The 19,333-nt window shown below is 37.4% G+C and overlaps 1 protein-coding gene across 1 annotated transcript in view; it reads left to right on the forward strand.

The window, feature by feature from the left end:
• Window positions 1-19,333, forward strand: part of LOC122802616 (ornithine transcarbamylase, mitochondrial-like) — a 426,405-nt gene that overhangs the window by 51,765 nt on the left and 355,307 nt on the right. Inside the window, exon 3 of the mRNA XM_044072307.1 lies at window positions 6,941-7,022. Coding sequence (XP_043928242.1) covers window positions 6,941-7,022 — 82 coding nt within the window. The remainder of the gene's footprint in view (window positions 1-6,940; window positions 7,023-19,333) is intronic.

Here is a 19,333-nt window from a genome sequence, read left to right on the forward strand (position 1 = left end):
CACAGCCTGAGCCAAGGACTTAGCTTAAATAAAGCCGTGTATTTCTTATTGTATTTGCAGCTATGTCTGACCCACAGGTCTTACTTTATGCTCACTTTACCTTGTAACTTCAGAATCTGTCAAAATACTACCATGGGCACCAGTTTCTAGCTTATATTCAATACTTTTGCTGTTAATATTAATTGTTTCAGTCCAGCAGATGCCTTCAAGCACAACATTGCTTTGTATTACTCTGTACTGACTTTTATATCTGTATTTCATGTGTTCTTACAAACATTTCATCTTTTTTCCTCATTTTTAGTCTTCATACTATGTACACTGCATAGCACATAAACACAGCAAAACACTTATTTGCTTTTTATGCATTCTTGCAAAATAATTTTTTTCTACCTCGGTGCTTACAAATTTGATGAAAGCAAATAATTTCTTCCTTTTACACTTACAACTCATCTAACATGTGCAGTTTTATTTTCAACTTTGTAATGTTTTCTGGCCACCATCTGGAGTATCGCATGGCTGTCTACTGTTAAGTACTTTCCCTGTCTGGCTAAATAAATACATAGAGAATGAAACAAAGTTTTAATGTTCATCTTTATACCTCTTCAGCATACTGTTTATTACATACTAGAAATTTTGTTTACTTCATACATATTCACTGAGGCATATTGGGGTGGGGTGAAGGGGGCAGCTGCCCTGGGTGCAAGGTGGTCAGGTGATTGCAATCAGGAAATGCCGATTAGGAGGTAGTGCCCCACTGGCTGTTAGAAATGAATGCTAATAGAGCATTAGTGGTCAGGGCTGAAGTGCTTCAGCACTGTGCGACTGTAGCAAGGCACTTATTTAAAGTAAAAAATAAAAATAAAGAACCCTTTTTTATTCCTTAACTGCAGCTGAAGACCATTTTGTTTGGTTTTCTATATATCCAGTTCTTTATCCACCATCAATCAGATCGGGGTCTCCCAGCATTGGCCATTGACAATTGAACATTGACAATTACATGGTCATTTGTAATATCACAGGGTATTCTGTCTGAAGTGTGTCAGCAGTACACCAAATTAAGTCTGTTGCTCAGATTTTTTAATTTGGTTACATCAGCATCTTTATTTTCCAGTGAATCCTCCTTCCTTATGAAGGATAACATTAATATTTAGTTCACAGTGCATTTTTCTCTCTGAAAACTGTTAATGTATTCTTTTGTTCTTTGACGTTAAAGGTGTTAAATGCTTTCTCTACTGCAGGATTTCGCTATCATGCACATTGTACCTTCTTGTTTTTTTTCTGCATGTTTAGTGACAGTGAGCTACAGCTCAGACATCTGTCAAATTAGCTTATAATGGGCCTGATTCTAAAAGGGTTACTGTCATTGTAAGTGATTTAGTCTGGTGTAATCCTGCATTACAAATATGCCTTACACCGGAGTAAGTCACTTACACCAGAGTAAGTCACTTACACCATGAGAAAGTTTTCTGGAATCTGGCTAAATATGAGAGACCTTGAGTATTGAAAATGATTCATCATTTGAATGAAAATAAATTGATGATTTGGTAGTTTAACAGGAGCAAAATTTTAAAGAAGGATATAAAGTGACATTTGAAAAATGCTACTTGTGACTTGATTTAATTTATGATTATGATACTGTTTCTGTATGATACTGTTTCTGTCTCATAGTAGAAACAATCCTTTTTATATTTCTTTGTACAGCCAGTAACTCCATTTATTATTCTGATGCCATATGATATTAATTTACAAAATAGTCATGATGTTTGAGAAATGAGACAGAGGCTTGACTGATGGTCACAACCTGAATTCCCTGCTTTCATTGGAACTCGTATCAATGGCATATTCCATCTACCTCTCAAAACAAATGTAAGAAAGTAATAAACCTCCTGCCCCCAATGTGGTGGTTGTGCCCTCCAACACTTTGCAACTTAATATATAACTTTGAGATTTCACAGCAGTGAGGAAAAGGAGGAGCTAACTTAACCCCACCATTCATTGCTTCTGCAATGACATGCACATTGATTAACTGATGTTTCGTGTACATGTATGTATGCATGCATGCATGCATGCATGCACACACACACACATAGAGAGATTCATAGTTTCATAGGTCCTTTTTAGGCTGTCAGTCTGTGAGAATCTTTTTAAGTCTAGCCTTGCATTCTGATGATTTTTTTTCCTCTTGTAATTTAAGTAAGATTAGTCCAAAGTTGGGAAGAGCATTTTATGTTACTCCTATCAGTAAAGGACAAGGGTGCTAAACCAGGGGGTGCATTTACAGGTTTCCATCAATTCATCCAGGTTATAAAATGCCATCTCTGAAAAGACGAGAAACGTGCATGCTGATTGGCCAATCCAACCAGCGTGCACATTGTAAATCCAAAGTAAACCAAAGTAAGAAGTCTGGCCACTAAGGAATCATGCAGCCGCAACTTCAAATAAACTATACTGTATTTTTCCGTTATCGGGACAAAACTTTAAACAAGGTAGCTGGTGCTCAAATCATCGCACAGTCTACTGAATTTGTGGATTATAGCACTTAAAAAAAAAAAAAAAAAAAAGCTTCAGGACTAACAGCTTTGCGATGATTCTGAACGCCAGCTACTATGAGTTGCCCCTATAACGGAAAAGCTGTGTCTGAAGCTTTATGGTCCCTAAAGTTGTAAAGTCTAGTCAGGATATATTGTGGATATGCCCCGAGGAAAGTTCCTATGATTTCAGTTTTTGCTTTCATCCAATACTTTTAAGTAAGTAAATCAGCGGCTTAGGGCCATTCCTAAATATGGACAATCTGCAGCAAATAGCCTGTACCGAACTTTTTAAGAACACGTCGTACCTTTATAAGCATTGCCAATGCTCACATATTCAGTGTTGTTATTATATATGTTAACTTCTTGATCTGTGGTAAATTGGGACAGTAATTTCTCTCCCCAAAAATGTATCAGACATAAGATCAACTAATTCTACAAGCATCATAATATGTTTGCTTCTTCTGTCAAAAAATAATGAACAGGTTGTAACCTCTTAGCTTAAATCACACTTGGAATGATACTGGGTTTACCATTACTTGGTCGAATGCAACATCTGATGTTCATTTGACCTAAAAATAACATCTAAACCCAAAATATCGAAATACAGGAATGTCGCAAATCATTTGCACAAAAAACTGCATACCACATTGTCCACACTCCCCTCTTCCAGCCATAACAGTTAGTTCACCTCTACCATTTTGCAGAGCCCCCCACCCCCCTACTTAAATATACCAACTCTGAGATCACACTACAGTGAGGAAATGGGCTATTTCCCTGTTATTTACTTAAGCGCGACCTCCCTCCACAGTCTCCGCACGTCGCTTGTCCAAAGTGTTGTACTGCCAAAACACAGTATACTGACATACCGTTACATTTTCAGCTGTATGTAGCTTGCTAATCATTGCGTTATTAACATTAATGTATTTTCCCTATAACTCACATTATACTGCCACCAAAGTCATTACGTCCATGACGCAAATGACCATGTAAGGACATCGTATTGCAGATGATCGTTTACAGCAGCACATTCAACATTTTGACTTTAGATTAATGTTTCGATTTTTTCATTACTGAGAACAGTGAATTCGACCAATTCATATTCGATCATTCAACATTAGACCAAGTCATGGTAAACCATGATAATGACATCTTCCTCATTATCAGTATGCAAAGTAACCCAAGTCCAGCCCCTAACATATCATGCACCAACAGCTTCAAATTAACTAAACCATACAAAAACACCTTAGTAGCAAGTAAAAACGTACAAAAGCATTCTACAACTGAAAACTATATTTTACTGTCTTACTGTCTTTTAAAAATAAAACAAATACCGAACAGCACACGTACAGGAAACGACCATTAACTATAAAAGAAACTACAACACGAAGACATACCAGAAGCTTTAAAACTATATTTTACTTATATAATTATTTCCTAACATCTCTTGAAAAATTAATACTTGTATTTAAATTAAAAGACAAACAGTAAACACGAAGTGAAGATGTGCACTATTTTATCTCACAAAAAGTGGAAGAATACAAAGTAAAGCAAACAAAAACTTAAATAACAACAACACAAACATAACACAACACAAAACTAACACCATTTTATAATAGCAATATCCCATGGCTGGGTGTGGGTAGTGCTGGATTTACCCACGGTTGGCTTTGTTTGGTCATTCAGGCTTCACCCTCTTGACCAAACCACGCCAACCGTGGGTATATCCAGCATTACCCACACCCAGCCATGGGTTATTGCTGTATTACATTTGATTAAAGGAAAACAAGTACTTTGCTTTATGTGGAGTGGAAAAAGATTCCAAAGAAGTGGTATTCCCTGTGGTGCATCTATATCCCTCCAACATGTTCTACTTATGTTGAAGAAGAGAATAAGCTCAGTGGTGTTTACGCTACCACTGCACTTGAAGATGACTAGTAGAGTTGAGAGGAAAGGGCCACTTTAGGCTCTGTACATGAGGTAGAGATCGCCCCTCTGTAGACTGTATGATACAGAAAAGAAGGACAAGGCTTTGAGTTGCTCACTGTAACTTTTTTATGATTTAGGCCCTTGATTTTTTTGGTGAGAAGGCATTACTGTCATTCATGTGTTAAGTGTTGGAAAGGAACATACCGAAGAGGACATTATACAGTAATCAGCCTAGTAAGTGCCATATACACCAGAAATGATCACATCCCTGGACCTAAAAGTCATACCATTACTAGTAATCTGTGCAGTGAAAAAAGGCATTCTTTCAATAGTGGATACATGGTGAATGAACAGTTTTTTGAGGTGGAATGACATTGTATATTAGCTCAAATAAAGCTAGATTTACAGGCATTTCTTTTAACACATCACTAAATGATGACCATATTGGTTGCACATATTTCAGTAGTCTATTTTGAAAATCAAAGCTGCTCCAGTGGCATAGAAAGATAAAGTCCTGGCTATGACCAAGCCATCCTGTGTTTGATTAGCTGCTTGGGCGACTGAGGAGCAGCATGGAGGGATGGGTGTTGCCATCCCAGGGTAGGTAGGTGGGATTATGGGAATCTCCATTTTTAATTTTAAGTGGAGAATAAGGACAAATGCATAGGTAGGCATGCCTAGAAGAGGGGAAAAGGGTAGAGACATAAATGAGCTGCTGCAGAGGCAGGATGATACTCTGCACATCTCCATTGCACCCCCACCCTTCAGGCAAATACCATTAGGTCCAAAGGGAAGGGGGAATAGTGGTTAGATTGTACAGGTGTACCAAACTCCCCAGATACTAAGGTCTATGATTGACCCCAGCACTAACAGGATAGTCCAGTGGGGTCAAGGAGATGGCTGGATGACCCAACGTACATGAGTTAATGGGTTGCCAGGCTGGTATCACGATGGAAAGTTGGTGAAGGAACAATAACAACAAAAAAGTCCATTATGAAAATCTTAGAGATGTTGCCTGCATGTCTGCAACTAGCGAGACTGAGAGAATTATTTTTACCTGTTAGACATAGAGGCCCTCCCACAGGTTTACAATCAAGTCCCTTTTTCACCTAATTTGGAGAACTACCCTCCACCTTTAGGGCCTGTTATATTGAAAAGTATGTCAACATTTTTCATATGAGTGTTTGTTCTTCCACCTGAGATCTGTTTATCACTGTTCTTTCTCAGTTCTGTAGCAGGAGTAAAGTATTAGAGACATCCTAATATGGCATTCTTATGATGGGAAGGAGGTGTTTACTGCCAAGTTTAACCTCTTTAATGTTACCACCCACATGCATATCTTGCAGTGATGCTCCCACTACTGTGGTAATTTACCCGCACTCCCTCCCCCGTAATTTGTCTGCTTTAGTTAGAGGCTGTGCTGTTCACTGTCTGCTGCTAGCCAAGCAGGAAAATAACCACATCCTTCCCCAAGAGGAAGAGAGACATTGAGAACTGCTCAATCTTTTCCCACTTGGCAGCTCATAGATTTTGATAGTAAGCTGGAATCCATCTGTGTGTGTATCATGTGTAGTGCAAAATGAAGAGAGTTTTCAGTTTTGATCTTGGGACACTGCCTATCACCTTTTATTATACAGAATATTTTTACTGAAAATAATATAATAAACATCATAGCCACTCAACATGTACATCATGACACTATGGAAAAACAGAAAAAAAAGAACAAGATCTGAAAACTGAAAGCTTGTTCTGTACATTTATAACTGACCATAGTCCAAATGATGAAACGGGCTACTACAGTGTATTGACATTAACTTGGATAATTCCCACACGTACTGCCTTCACTTAAACCAGGCAATGTTATAATAAGCAAGCACTTTCCAACTTTTCTTGACATTTATCTTTACAACATTCATTTTGAAATAAATTCAAAATACCTTCCTTTAAACATTTCTGCCCTTAGCCTTTACTCTCTTGCCCAACTATAATGCCCTTATTCCCCTTGTCATGATTAACTCTTGATGTTTCTATCTCACGCACCTCATGTATAGTTTAATCCTCAAGCCTTCTGCTATACTTATTCTTTCAAAGTCATGCATCCAGATTACTGAAATCTAATCCGTTGTTCTCAAATTACTTTTTTCTACCTGTAAGTGATTAGGTAGGGATATTTCTTCAGAAGTAAGAAAAAACAGTATTTTTTTTTTTTATATATAATTTTTTAGCAAACGTGTAAAAAAAAAAAAAAAAAAGGAAATGGTACAATGGGGAGGTGTTCAGAATGAAACCCGGAATTCAGCTTTTCCTTGAAAAGTTACAAGAGTTGGAACTGCTTTCAGAAGTGGCTTTAAATTAAAGCTTGAACAGTAGTTTTAAGAGAGAAATCTTCAAACCTGCTATTGCCATTCTGTTTGAGCTTGCAGGTTTTGTTTTATTTGAAAACCTCATGATGACATCAGAGACTGTTTAATGCTTTTTTGTAGGTCCTGTCTTTGTTGAAAGGAAAATCTCTGGCTATGATTTTTCAAAAAAGGAGCACTAGAACAAGATTATCTACAGAAACAGGTGAGTTTTGAAGCAGTTTATTTTTCTGGTCTTTCATGATTAGATGTTTTTAGAAGTTTTGTTTGAGATGTGTAATTGTATTTTTAAGTTTTGTATATTTTTTCCTGTAACAGCTGATAGATCGGAGTGGTTTTTGGAGTGATTTTGAACAAAGCTCCACCTGATACAAGGCTGATGTCCCTTTGGATTATACCTTGTAGCATTTATTATTCCTTTCCAGTGAGATACACTGGTTTTCTTTTATATGGTTCCCTATATTGTAAAGTGTTAAATATTCTTGGTTCACTCAAAATATTCCTTTTATTTTACCAGCAATGAGGAACAAAGTATATGTGTGACTTCAGACAAGGCACCATACGTTATATAGGGTCAGACCTTCATGTATCATACAAGAATTACTTTACAATAGCACACACTTTGAGTAATGATATTTGCTACATACTGTCAACATCATCATTTGTGTAACACATTTTTTGAATTATTACTTGTGATGCATGCAAAAATAATTAAACCATATTAATAAACTCACATTTACAAACATTATACATCTCATATATATATATGTGTGTGTGTGTGTATGTATGTATGTATATATATATATATATATATATATATATATATATATATATATATATATATATATATATATATGTGTGTGTGTATACGTTTGTATAAATTATATATATATATATATATATATATATATATATATATAAAATATATAAAATCATGTTATCTAAGCAGCATTAAATAAATAATAGTTTCCACCTTCTTTTAAACCTCATTCCAACATTTTTCTGCATGTATTGTTTCCAAAGGTTCCATTTTTTTCTATGTAGTTACGCCTACCCTTCTCTAAAGATCCCACTTCCTCCAGGAAATTCCAACCCCTTCTTGTTTATTCTTTGTACCCCTAATTGCAGTCATCCCTATCTTTATTCCAGTGTTGGCTTAGTTCTTTTTTTTTTTTTTTTTAAACAAGAAACATCTTTTTTAAATTATCCTGTATGACATGGAAAATCTTACCATACCAACATAATCTCAGCTGCAAACATTATACATTAAAACTTTGCCAACACAACTGTAGCTGCAAACATTATGCGTCACTTATAATATATGCAGTCATTGCCAGTCAACCATTACATAGGGCTCATTTAATTCCTGCTGTCTTTTAAACATCTTTCCTCCTCTGCATGTATTGATCCCACACTTCCCGTTTTTCCTGTGTAATTTGTTCCAACCCTTTTCTAAAGATCTCAGTTCCAGTTGTTTTATCTCTGTTACTGTCTTTGCTACTTTTAGTAAAGTTGTAAAATAAACAAACTAGGTAACTGTATAAAAAAATGTCTGCGAATACACCAATAAGTGCCCAAGTTGCAAGACCGTGAACAAATACTGTAACAGCCAAATGACCAAAATAATATAAAACACTTAATTTTATTATATAAAATGACAAACTGAAGTTTAGCGCTTTCACCCACTATAACAGGGTTTCCTCAGAACTCACAAAACAAATTGAATTAGGCACTTATATGTCATTTTTGGCACCAAAACACAATCAAATGTTTAAAGTGACACAACCATAATTAGACAATACAGGTAAAGGATGTAAAAATAATAAAAAGTGCTAGTAATGACTTCCCATCTCTATAATCTGTTGCTGGTACAAAACATAAAACATTAAAAAATATTTATTAATGGATCATGATGTTGTTGTGTTGATGTGTATGTAAATGTATTTTGTTAATGAAATTATAAATAATATAAAATATATATACAAATGTCTATTATCCATAATTAAAACAAATACCCAATATTCCATAGAGGTATAATATAAATCCTAAATGACAATAATGTAGAATTAATGTATATTAATATAACAATTGTTATAAGTGATGAAAAATAAATATATGTATAAATGTAATACAATAAAAATTGTTCATTAAATATATAAATACATGAATAAAAGTGTATAATTAAAAATTAACACTAGTGTTATAAAATTGCACTTACTAAGATGTTTAAAAAGATCTAAGCTAGTCTATAAAAAATGTTTTATAAAATCTTTTTTTAAAAATGTGTGTTATAGTAGAGTTATTTATTAATTCTAGCAAACAATAATGGTTTGATGGATATATGGTCATTGAGACCTGGGGGGGTGGTGGCATCAAGATAAATTTGCCACCATACTTCTCTATAACTTAACAAGCTTTTAATGTCTCCTCCCTTGGGATCAAGTTTTAATATTTCTAAAATAATGAATTTAAAATAATGATCCTCTCCTTCATTAAAAATATGCTTATATAATGCATTATTCATGTCCTTCGTTTTTATACTATATGTATGATCATAAATTCTTTTCCTAAGATGTCTCTCAGTCTTACCAACGTAAAAACTGGAGCATTTTTGACATATACTTAAATAAATTACTAACTTACTATTACAGTTACCTAACTTACTTCTCACACAACTTTTTAATTCATTGTTTAAATTTATTGTTGTCTCATCGGACATGAATTTACATTGGTTGCAGGTACCAAATTTTAAACTCCTATTTATGGACAATTTTCTATCTATCTTCACTTCTTTCTTATATTCTACCATTTGCTTAATATTATTCCCCATTTTAAAAATAAAATTGGGTTTTGTTTCAATGGCCTTAATAGTTTGAACAACATTAAATATTAAATGCCATGAATCACATATAATTTTTTTTAACATGACTAGCTGCCATATTATATTGAACTACACAAGATTTTTGGTAATTGTTAATAATAGTCGATTCCATCTTCCTCTTCACTAATGTTGTGCTAACTTCCTGTCTTAAAAACTTGTTTTTGGTACCTAACAATGATTGATATCTCGTGTCAAGTAAATCTAAAATGTATTTTATGGTAGCATCCATCATATTACTAGGGTATCCTCTTTGTGAAAACAACTTGACATACTCTAATTCTACCCTTAAATCATCGTCGTCGGAGGTCATACGTGCTACACGAACGCATTGACCCTTAAAAATATTATTTTTTAATTTCTCAGGATGGCAGCTCATATAATGTAAGTAACTATTAGAAAATGTGTTTTTTCTGTGAATGGATGAAGACAGTCGATGTGCTTCATGTTTAATTAAGATGTCTAAAGGTACACCTGTGTTGTTATAAGAATAGGTGAATTTTAAATAGTCACTACTAGAATTTAAAAAATATATAAATGACTCCAACAGTGTCATATCTGCTCCCCATAGAATATAAATATCGTCTAAAAATCTTGAATAATATTTGACATATTGATAAAATTCACTCCCAAATAAAAACTTGTCCTCCCAATAAAGCATCACCAAATTAGCATAAATTGGTGCACAAGCGGCAAATGACCCTTATGAACACCAGGTGTTTCAGCCAATTGGCGATTCTGAATGCCCATGACTTGTTTTGTCATTTTAATGGACAATTTCAGGCCAATAAAGCCAAACCCCACTAGCTGTGGATATGCATATTTCAGACTTGTTATGACCTCATCAGCAGAGCACAAGCAGAGTGTTTGACTAAGCATATGAAACACAGGGCTGTTATACCCAGCTGATGTCTATTATCATTAGGGTGACTGCAAAATAGTCCAGATAAACTAAAACAATAAGTGAGAAGGTCACTGGTAAAAACTAAATGAAAACTCTAGGCAAGCTGATGATTAGGTCATAACAAGGCTGAAATATGCATATCCACAGCTAGTGGGGTTTGGCTTTATTGGCCTGAAATTGTCCATTAAAATGACGACACAAGTCATGGGCATTCAGAATTGCCAGTTGGCTAAAACACCTGGTGTTCATAAGGGTCATTTGCATATATCCCATGTGCCTCTGATTCAAGAGATTTGAGAGGTCACTCATTGGAAGTTCCAGCTTGGCTGGAGTTTTCATTTAGTTTTTACGGTTGTTGTTTCTGAGTGAGCTTCTCACTCATTGTTTTAGTTTATTTGGGATATTTTGCAGTCACCCTAATGATAATAGACATCAGCTGGGTATAATAGCCCTGTGTTTCATATGCGTAGTCAAAACACTCTGCTTGTGCTGTGCTGATGAGGTCATAACAAGGCAGAAATATGCATATCCACAGCTACTGGGGTTTGGCTTTATTAACCTAAAATTTTCCATTAAAATGATGAAACAATTCATGGACATTCAGAATCGCCAGTTGTCTGAAACACCTGGTGTTTGTAAGGGTCATTTGCATATATCCCATGTGCCTCTGATTCAAGAGGTTTGAGAGGTCACTCATTACAAGGTCCAGCTTGCCTGGAGTTTTCATTTAGTTTTTACTGATTGTTTTTTCTGAGTGACCTTCTCCCTCATTGTTTTAGGTTGTCTTGTTCTGTGAGATTCCTCCTATTTTACAATACATTAACAGTTTTCAGTCTCTCTAAATAATTCTTGTTACTTCTTAACCATAGCTCCCTGTCTTTTATTTACACCCTAGTTTTAAATGCCACTTTAAAAATTTCCCACTCCCTAGCAATATTTTCAGAAGAATTTTCTCTCTTCTCTAATAGCTCCTGAATAATTTCCACTACCCATTCCTTAAGTTCCTCTCTTTTCAACAGATAGGTGTGAAAGCACCAGTGTCTCATTTTTATTAATTTTATTATTACCTTGTGTTTTTATTTTAGTTGTCATTGGCACATGATTTGAAATAGTTATTGAGTATGTATCAAGGTCTTCAATTAAATGCACATGTTCTTGTGAAATGTAAATTCTGTCTAGCCTAGCCCAGTTTTTGTATCTTGGGGAATAAAATGTAAATTCACTTCTAATACTGAATTCACATCTTCCATGCCAAATATTTTCATAAATTTCTTTAAAAATCTACCCTCTCTTGTTATACTTTCCCTTCTGGGGCCTGTATACATCTTCATTGCTGAAAATCAAATTCCATTCTCCATCTATAAGTAATATTCCTTGCTGAAAGCTGATTATTTTTCTTAAAAGTTTCTTAATCTCCATTATAACAGTTTTTGGTGGAATATAGATACATGCCAGTGTAATCCTCCTCCCTAGCCTGTAGTCCCTTAGTACTACAAATCTACCATTGTCTTTTTATCTCTTCTATTGCTATTGGAGCTCCTTTAGCAATTAATATAAGTAATTCTGTCTTCCTTTGTCCCAGGTATCGCACTAAATAACCATCCTGTAAACTTTTGTTTATCAAATTTACATATTCACATCTTTCAAATTCTGTCTCCTGTAGCATAGCTATTTGCACTCTACATTTTTAATATAGTTTGCTACTCTTTCTTTTTGTATTTATCTAGGAGACCATTAACATTTTAAGTCATAGAAAGAATTATATTCTTGAGGGATTATTATTCTCACCTTTTTTGTATAACAGCTTTTTTGTTAAATGTCTAGTTTCAGCATTTGTTTTACATGCATGTACTATTTGGCAGGTTAATCTTTTATACAGTTGCTTCTTGTCATCTCCATTTCAGTCTATGTCTCATCTTACAGGACTTTTTGTTTTATTTAAAACCCTGAAACATTTTATTTAAAACCCTGAAACATTTTATTTAAAAACCTGAAACAAAAATGCGCACACACACACACACACACACACACACACACACACACACACACACACACACACACACACACACACACAATACCCCCTAAAATCTACCATCTTAATAATAACACATAAAATGGTGTGCATCTTAAATGTTGAGGTTTTACCCTCCTAATAGGAGCAGATGTTTCAAACTAACAGCCACACATACAAACTAGAATTAACCTAAAATAAAGGTTATCCATGCTAAGACGCATGGTATACTATGTGATTCTGTTAAATGCTGTCTGGTTTTGACTTATGTTTATAGCTCTCTAAGCTGGGAAAATACTTGAATGTTTTCAGAAAACATTTTCTCCAAGCCATTCCACTTCATCAGATTGTCTGCTAGAGACATGAAAACCAGACACAAAACTGTTTACTAGAAAAAAGCTTTATAATATTCAGTATTGTTTTTCATTTGCTTGCTTTATCATAAAACTGGTTAGTAGATTAAACTAACTGCCTTAACCCAGTCCTTCACTTATGCAAGAATGAGAAAATGCATACTAATTTTTCTTTTACCATGCTCTTTTTACCAGATATTTGTTTTTTTACATTGTAGTGCCTACATTTCTTAAAATTGAACAAGAGAAAGAAAGAAGAAAAAAAAAAAAAAAACAGGAGCACCTGTTAATATTAGTATCCCCATTACACTTAAAAAATAACTGAAAAAAAACTTTACTTTATAACATGCAAAGAAAGGCATGCACTATTTAAATAATACTATAAAATATTTGTTGTACATACAAATAACTTCTCCCTTCTCTTCCCCTCTCCTGAGTATTTTTCCGAACATTAATGACATGAAGTAGGGCATATGCTTTAGAGTCCCGTACAAGTTTAGCAAAGTCCAGAAACCTCCAGTATTTACAGATTTCCTTGTTCTGTCGTGTTTCACAAATAGAATTATTACTTTGTAATCCCAGATTTGTCAATTTCCAAGTTGCTGATTTTATTCTGCAAATGTTAATGGCATGAAGTAGAGCATACACTTTAGAGTCCCCTACAAGTTTAACAAAGTTCAAGAAAGTCCAATATTTCCAGATTTTCTTCTTCTATTCCTGTTCATCTCCTTCTTCCAAACCATGTCTCTGCTTCGTTTCCAAAGTATTCTTGATTCTTCTAGTTAACTCTTGTGCTTTTTTTCACTCTCTCAAGCATTTTCCATTGAAACACTGGAAAAGATTTCACTGGCACAGTCTCTGTGTGGTCTTTCTTACCAGAAGAACAAAAAGCAGAATCTCCTTCTGTTTCACAGCTCACTTTTTGTTGGACAGACTGTTGTATTTCTTCCTTAGCATGTACTTTATCAAAAAATTATTATGTTCCTCCAGGGAAAAAAATTTTTAAGATAGCTGGGTACAACAGTTTAAATCTCACACCTGTTTCTCCATATTCCCTGATTAATGGTATACAGTTACTCCTCTTCTGCCTGGTGCACAATGAGCAGTCATTCTCCACAAACACTCTGCTATTTCCCACTTTTAATATTTTGCCCTTCTGCCACAGTTTTGTCAGAATCAACTCCTGATGGTAAGATTGCATCTTTACTATTAAAGGGATAGATTGTTTTCTCATAGCCAGGTTTGGAGCATACACATGGCTTGCCCTTTCAATTAACAGTTCCTGTTATGGAAAACTAGTCCAGTTGCTTATTTGTGCTTTCATAAAATTAATACAGTGTGTTCCTTCCAGCTTATTTTTTGAAGCATCTCTTCTTATGCAGTGTCATATTCAGCCAGCCTTTTCTTCATTTTGACCTCTGAGTTTTGCAGATGTTCTTCATCTCACATTGCTGCAGTCCTTACACTTGGGTAGTCCGCTGTCCTCGGTCGGCCCGAATATCAAAGTATAAGGCTGACGTCGGTCAAGGCGCATTTGACCGACATCAGGACGTCAGGGTACAAATGCGCATGACCGACGTCATATCCTCAGTCTTTTTTGCCGCATGGTCCGATGCAGAAGCAGCGTTGCAAGTGCTGGTTGGCGTTCTGAAATTTTTCGAATTCGGAGTTTCAGACCGAGTCAAAGTTGGCTAAGTACCCCGTTGGGGAATATTTTAGTTTTTTCTTGCCTCAGTGGTTTACCGGATGTCAGAAAAAGTGAATAACTGTATTTCTTGTGGGAAACAGATACCGCATAGAGATTATCATACTTTGTGTATTCCTTGTTTAGGGCCTGAGCACGATGTTGTTGGGTGTCGCTCTTGTGCTAGATTCAATAAGCGCACTATAAAGAGAAGGTTAGATTGTGCCAGGTTAGTCTTCGGGAAGCGGTGTAATTATAAAATGCCGTCAGATGCTCCGACGCCCGCTTCTTCGAAGAAGCACAAGGACAAAGCTGCTAAGCCTAGGCTAGAAGAACCGTCTGTTCCGGACGCCGGTTCTTTAGAGGTGTCGGTGGAGCCGGTGGTTCCGCCGGAGGTTTCCTTGGAGTCCCAGGGAGAGACTTTGTTATTGCAGGATGTGGCCTCTCAGGAGGCAGGTCAGGCCGAAGGGGCTTCTCAGGTTACTGTACTCCCCTCCCTTCCTAGGGTGGTTAGGCCCTCTCCTTCTATTTCCAAGGCTTCTCCCAGAGGCAGGCCAGGTTTAGCTTCAGTTGGTGTCACCCCTAGTTCTTCAGGAACTGTGCCCAAGAAGCATATGCTTAAAATGGCAGAAGATTTGATTACTTTGATTAGAGGTTCTTTGCCCCCTCCTGATAAGAGACCAAGGGTGGAACCTGAGCTAGGAGTTTTGAGCAGGCTTCGGATGTTTCAGAGTCTTCGGCTGAAGACTTGCAGGAGTATTCTCCTTATTCTGATTCTGATGTGGATGATTCTACTCCTTCTGCTTCTCCTCCTGAGGATTTTTCTTTTTCAGAGACTCTTCATTCCATGAGGGAGCATTTTAAGTGGGAAGGTCAGGACTTCTCTGATTCCAGGAAAAGGCTTAGGGAATTTTTGTTTTTACCCCAGCATAGGCCTTTGGCTATACCTCCTGTTCTGGATGTGGTGGAAGATGTTTTTGCAGAGGCTTCTCTTAATCCTGATTCTTTGCCTCCTGCTTCTGTTAAACCGGATAGGTATTACAGGGTGCCTGAAGCTCATAAGTATCTTTTTAAGAGTCCTAGGGCAGACCCAGAAACTGTTAGTCAGGGGCCTAAAGGTGTTAAGGCTTCTGTTGTCAAAAATCCAGTTCCTCCAGATAAAGAGGCCAGGGCTTTGGATAGATGGGGAAAGAAAGTTTATACTTCTTCCACCCTAGCTATGAGGGCTTTGAATTGCCAGTTTCACATGTTGAAATACCAAAACTATCTCCTTTCACAATTGAAGTCTAAGGTAGATGCTCTGGCGGAAGGTATCGAGTGTAAAGAGTTACAAGATTTAGTACATGTTTCTGAACAGGTGGGTAAGCATTCTTTGCAATGTGGTTTTGATGCTGTACAGGCCTCGTCTAGGGTGGCTGCCACTGGGTCAGTTCTTCGCAGGCATGCCTGGCTGAGGGATCAGAATTTATCTGACCATGTTAAGACAAGGATTTTAGATGCTCCTTTACAATCTGATGTGTTGTTTGGTTCTCCTGTTGAGGCAGTCTTAAAGAAAATGGAAGACAAGGCTAAGTCTATGCAGACTGTTAAAGATTTTTTGCAGGTTCAGCCTCCGAAGTTTAGTAGAAATTGGCTTACCAATGGGTGGACGTATCCTTCTTATGATTCCCAGTCTAGGGGTAGGTCTAGACGTGGTAGGGGCAGAGCTCAGGGCTCTTTCAGGCCTAGAACAGGAGTTCACCTGCACAGTCTTCGGGTGAGTGCAGGGGTCAGTCCTTTCGTAAACAGACCCAATGACCTACCTTTTCAGCTGCCAGAGCCTTCTCGTCTGGCAGCACCTTTGGGAGGAAGGTTGGCACTTTTCAAGGAAAATTGGAGTTTGATTACCCAAGACAGATGGGTATTGGATATCATACACCACGGTTACAGGTTTTATTTCCATACCTTGCCTCCTTTCAAAGGCATGCCAGACGTTCCTCCTCAACAAAGAATAGAGGCTCACAAACAAATTTCTCTGTTACTTCAAATAGGGGCCATACAGCCGGTCCCTATGCCAGAAGTGGGCCTAGGATTTTATTCTCGCCTGTTCCTAGTACCAAAGAAAGGGAACACGTGGAGACCAATTTTGGATTTATCTACCCTCAACACTTATCTGGACATTCCCAAGTTCAAAATGTTGACGTTACAACAGCTTTTACCTCTGATGGGCAAAGATCATTGGATGGTAACTTTGGATCTCAAGGAGGCTTACCTTCATGTTCCTATCAGACTGAGTTGCAGGAAGTATCTGCGTTTTCGAGCTGGGACTTCTCATTATCAGTTCTCTGCATTGCCCTTTGGCTTATCTACTGCACCCAGAGTGTTCACGAAAGTTCTGGCTCCAGTGATAGCTTTCCTCAGGCTGAAAGGAATACAGATCTATCCTTATTTGGACGATTGCCTGATTCTGGCTCAAGGAAGGGATGAGCTTCTTCATCATTTGGAATATGTGATAGCAGTGCTAAGATGCCTGGGGTATTCTGTGAATGAAATAAAGTCCAGTCTAGTACCCTCTCAGGACATGTGCTTTCTGGGTGTAAGACTGAATACAGCATCCCAGATGGCCTTTTTGACCCCGGACAAACAAAAGAATCTTTCCCTTTACTTTCATCAATTGTCTCATCAGTCCAGGCTGACTGCAAGGACAGTCCTTCAAGCCTTGGGGTTCATGGCATCTTGTATTCTGGTGCTTCCCAATGCCAAACTGCATATGAAGAAGTTACAATGGTATCTCAAAAATGTATGGACAAAGCACTGCCAGGATCTGGACACTGTCATTCAAATAATACCTTGCATTCAAAAGGAATTGTTGTGGTGGGCTCAGGAATGTCACCTAAACAAGGGACTCTCTGTGACCCGGCCAGAGGCGAGTCAGATTCTAACGACAGATGCCTCAGACAAAGCTTGGGGAGCTCATCTAAATGGAAAGTGGATACAAGACAAGTGGCCTGCCAGACTACAACATCTACATATCAACTTGAAGGAGATGTTAGCAGTCCAGTTTGCATTAATAGCTTTCAAGGATTTACTTCTTCCAGGGCAGGTGTTGATTCTAACAGACAACACAACTGTCATGTGGTACATCAACAAGCAAGAGGGAACACATTCTTATTCTTATCCTCTATGCAGGCAAGCAATGATTTTGTGGGAGACTGCTCTCAGTTTACAGCTAAATCTTCAGGCAAGGTTTCTGCCGGGAGCACAGAACTCCTTAGCGGATGTGTTGAGCAGACGAATTATGGATCCCCACGAGTGGAAATTGGATCCTCATGTATTTCAGAAATTGACAGTGTCCTGGGGAACTCCAGACATAGATCTGTTCGCTTCTCCACTAAACCACCAGCTGCCAAAGTTTTGCATGAAAAGGTTTCATCCCACAGCTTGGAAAGTGGATGCTCTTTCTTTCAATTGGAGCAATCTTCATGTGTATGCCTTTCCACCTCTGCCTCTCCTCCCAAAGGTACTACTAAAGGCCAGACAGGACAAGCCAAGGATGATTTTGATAGCTCCAGATTGGCCTCGACAGCATTGGTACCCATTATTGAGAAGCCTGGTACGGGAGCCTCCATGGCCTTTGCCTTCGATTCCACACCTGTTGTCTCAGGAGGACAGTCATTTGCTCAATGTCAAGCTTCACTCTCTTCACCTAACAGCCTGGCATATTCTGTTTTGAACCATAGTGGGTCTCAACTTCCACAGCAAGTTTTGAATGTTATTTTGGAAGCTAGAAGGCCTAGTACAAGGAAAGTGTACGCAGATAAATGGAAGAGATTTTTATTTTGGAGTGCAGCAAAGGATTTGGATGTTTCTGAGCCTAATTTAAGTGTGGCTCTTCAATATCTTACTGAGTTACTGGACAAAGGTTTATCCTTCTCTTCTATTAAGGTTCATGCTGCAGCAATTTCGGCTCACTATGATTGTGACCCACCATTGTTTTCTCATCCTTTGTTCAAGCAATTTCTTAGAGGGGCAAAGAATATAAGACCCCCACGTAGAGCTCCTACTCCTGCTTGGGATCTCAATTTTGTGTTGGAGAAACTCACTCTACAACCTTTTGAGCCTGCAGCTACTACCGAGTTGAAATATTTATCATGGAAGACTGCTTTTTTGTTGGCCATTACCTCTGCAAGAAGGGTTTCTGAGTTGCAGGCCCTTATGGCAGTTAAGCCTTTCTTGATTTTCCATAAGGATAGGGTATCTTTACGTACTAATCCTTCCTTTATGCCTAAAGTGGTTTCTAGTGTGGCTTTAAACCAAACTATTCATTTGCCTACTTTTTATGCAAATCCCCAAAATAAAGGGGAAAAGATTTTGCACACTTTAGATGTACACAGGCAGTTGCGATATTATTTGGACAGAACTAAAGGGTTCAGGCAGTCTCAGCAGTTATTTGTTTCTTTTGCTTTGAGTTCTCAGGGCAAGCCTGTGTCAAAACAAACTATTTCTAAGTGGATTGGGTTTTGCATTGCTTTCTGTTATTCCCATCATGGCAAGGAGATTCCAGCTGGGATTAGGCCTCATTCCACTAGGGCTACTGCCACTGACAGCTTTTTGAGGGGTGGCAACTAAGGATATTTTGGAGGCAGCTACTTGGAGTTCAGTGCATACTTTCTCTAGGCATTATCACCTACCACTTTATTCTAAATC

The sequence above is a fragment of the Protopterus annectens genome, chromosome 5.part0 (genome assembly GCF_019279795.1).
Source record: "Protopterus annectens isolate FY-2018-M chromosome 5.part0, PAN1.0, whole genome shotgun sequence".
Lineage (NCBI taxonomy): Eukaryota > Metazoa > Chordata > Ceratodontiformes > Protopteridae > Protopterus > Protopterus annectens.